At 37.9% G+C, this 3,008-nt stretch overlaps 1 protein-coding gene across 1 annotated transcript in view; it reads right to left on the reverse strand.

The window, feature by feature from the left end:
- Nucleotides 1–3,008, reverse strand: part of LOC106522253 (collagen alpha-1(XVIII) chain) — a gene marked incomplete in the record, with an annotated part of 37,754 nt that overhangs the window by 6,702 nt on the left and 28,044 nt on the right. The window contains 11 exon segments of the mRNA XM_014015194.1: nucleotides 511–564; nucleotides 652–687; nucleotides 773–850; nucleotides 924–983; nucleotides 1,618–1,653; nucleotides 1,972–2,004; nucleotides 2,105–2,195; nucleotides 2,310–2,345; nucleotides 2,431–2,529; nucleotides 2,618–2,644; nucleotides 2,941–3,008. Coding sequence (XP_013870648.1) covers nucleotides 511–564; nucleotides 652–687; nucleotides 773–850; nucleotides 924–983; nucleotides 1,618–1,653; nucleotides 1,972–2,004; nucleotides 2,105–2,195; nucleotides 2,310–2,345; nucleotides 2,431–2,529; nucleotides 2,618–2,644; nucleotides 2,941–3,008 — 618 coding nt within the window.

A 3,008-nucleotide genomic window follows, 5' to 3' on the forward strand; every position in this document is an offset into this window, starting at 1 on the left:
CCCCCAGAGAGGAACACTGGAGAGAACCAGGAGAGTCCTACCAGCAACCACACGCAGAACCCACATGGCCAACAGCTACAACCACAGGCCCCGCCGCTTCAGTTTTCCAATTAACAGTTTTAAAATGACTTTATTGATGCTTCTTTAATGAAAAATCTACAACAAATAAAAGAAAAAGACAAAGCAGCAGCCGAACTAGCAATCCTCAACAACTTTTTAATTTTTACACCAGAAGCTAAAGGTCTGTTTCTTGAAATCACATCACCATCAATCGGCGGTTGTAGGAATAAGTTGTAAAAGAGTTCATACACCGCTAATTGGCAGTGTTGTACATATATTGTACATGAATTGTTGCCAGCTGTAAGTGTCAAATTGAACTTGYATTTAAAAATTAGCTTCCGCTAGTTTTTCTATGGCATAAGCACTTTTGAAGTTGTGGAGCTAATTTTTGGATTAGCGCTGCCCACCACTGAATGTATTAATGTAGAACAGAGTAGTGGCGTCACTCACAGGTCTTCCAGGCATTCCAAATTCACCCTTATTTCCAGGAGGCCCTTGTAAACCCTAAAATAACAAATAATACAATGAACACCAGAAAATAAATGTTTTTTTTTCCTTTTGTTAAAGAAAGTAATTAAAGAAAACACTTACTGGTGGTCCAACAGGTCCAGGAGGTCCTCGCTCTCCCTAAACGTGCAAAAGTAGAGATGATTAGTTTTAAGTACAAACGAAGGAAAATAACCAAATAATTGGGTTATGAGATAAAACTGACCTTAGGACCAGTTAGTCCTCCCAGATACAACGGATTCCCATCAGGTCCAATTATAAACCCGGCCTCCCCTTTTTCACCCTGAACACCCAAGAACAGAGTGTCAGATGACGAGCAGCTTTAAAATGAGCCGAACTAAAGAATCAGACGCTACCTTCAGTCCATAACCTGGTGGACCAGGGTCACCTCTGTCACCTTTCGGTCCAACAGGACCCTGGAACATAAATGTGYGAAGTTTAGAAACAAACAAGGTCAACACGGGCAGAGAGAAACTCTTTGACCCACGATTATTTCAGACCATAATAAACAGCTCATTAATCTCCGTCGGCTCTGTTCAACAGTAAACTGCTGACTCAGCCGTTGTTTCAATACTGAGCCTAGAAATTACATTTCAGGCCTTCCTATAATAAATATGGTCTGATATCAGCAAACAGAAAAAGGAAAAGACATTTATTTTAGAATATATTTTGGATACAAAAACCAGAAATGCTCTATATTAAAAATTTACTTTAAAAAATCCCGTCCATCATTGATTTAATTACTTTTACCACTTTTATGTGTTAGTGTCAACAGATTGCATGGACATAAAATCAGGTCAAAACTAAAATCCTGCTAGTTTTATACAAACTGCAGATCTAAATGTGAATTATTATATGTTAATAAATTGAGTGGAATAGAAGTGAAAAAGACTTTTGAACACATTAAAATATGACTGCATAGCTTCTTTATAAAATAGCTTGCACATTTTGTTTTAAACTGGTTTCCGGTAAAATGATCTTATACTAGACATATTTGTTTAGCAAATAAATAAATACATAAAAAATTTTATGCAAGACAATGAAACTTACAGGAAATCCAGCTCGGCCGGGTGAACCAGGCCCACCCTATGAGGGACACATATATTGATTAAAGTGTTTTTCATCAGTCTTCAGTATTTAACTAAAGTATCAGGCTAATTAGATCTGACTGCAAATCTAAACAACTTCATCAGTTCTGAATAAAAAAGGAGAATTTTATGGTTCTGCTGGAGGTTTCTTCCTGTTAAAAGGGAGTTTTTCCTCTCCACTGTCACCAATGAGCTGCTTAGGATTGCTTTTTGTGTTCAGTGCCCTGAGACAATATGTTATGATTTATCACTATATAAATAAACTGAATTGAAATGAATTGAACTGAATCAGTACAGAGGAAAAGTGAAAACACACCTGGGCTCCGACGCTGCCAGCAAAGTTATCAAACTGAAGAAATTGGAGTTAAAGTGAGACCGAAGTTAAAGAAAAGCCGTTGTTAGTGTGTAATTTAGTCTGGAAGTTGTTTCTTGTGACTCATTGTTTCTCACGTTGTCAGATGGCTGGTAGATGATTTGTCCTGGTGGTCCAGGTGGACCTGGTAGACCTGGTGATCCAGTTCCATCTCGACCCGGCTCACCCTAACACCACAAAGAAACAATCATTCAAAGCTAAACCAACAAATCCCAGACTTTTATTTAGAATTACAATTAGTGTAATAATATTAATTTATCCAGGATCAAAATAATAAATACCCTCTCTCCTCTGTCCCCTCTGTCACCCTTTTGACCCTGAAAGAAAAAAAAAATATTTTCTTTTCTTTCATCCAATCTGCCAACAAGTGTCTCATTCAGAACTACAGGTCCTGTTTCTCACCGGGGGTCCAGGGAAGCCGTCCAGGCCCSGTAGTCCATCTTTTCCAGACGGACCCTGATCCCCCTTTGGACCTTGTAWACCAGGCAAACCAGGCTTACCCTAAAAACATAAATTCAGGTTAGCTAACAGAAACAAAGGCTAGCAGTACCACCCATAATGTGAGTGAAAGATGATTCGTTTTACTCACTGGGTGTCCTGGTAAACCTGGCGGACCCTAAAAACACAAATATTTGCTTTGGTCATTTTAAACTCTTTGTGACTGATTTGGTTAAAAATCATCAAACTAGTTCCAAGAAAACACATTTTTAGGTAAGAAAACCATTGTTTCATAATACTTTATGCTTATATTGATAGTTTGAAATAGCACTGATTGCCTTTAAAGTTACTTTCATTTGTAATAAAATAACTTAAAATCTACAGGCAGAATTTCAGTTTAAACTTAGATCTTGTGAAAAAAGCAACACAGAAAAGTAAATCAGRTTATATTAGGATTTTAGAAGAATGTCCTGCCTGAATTCCTTCTGGTCCTCTGATGCCTGTAAGTCCACTGGTGGGACTTCCACTGGACCCCTCCATGT

Source organism: Austrofundulus limnaeus, unplaced genomic scaffold (genome assembly GCF_001266775.1).
Source record: "Austrofundulus limnaeus strain Quisiro unplaced genomic scaffold, Austrofundulus_limnaeus-1.0 Scaffold125, whole genome shotgun sequence".
In the NCBI taxonomy this organism is placed as follows: domain Eukaryota; kingdom Metazoa; phylum Chordata; class Actinopteri; order Cyprinodontiformes; family Rivulidae; genus Austrofundulus; species Austrofundulus limnaeus.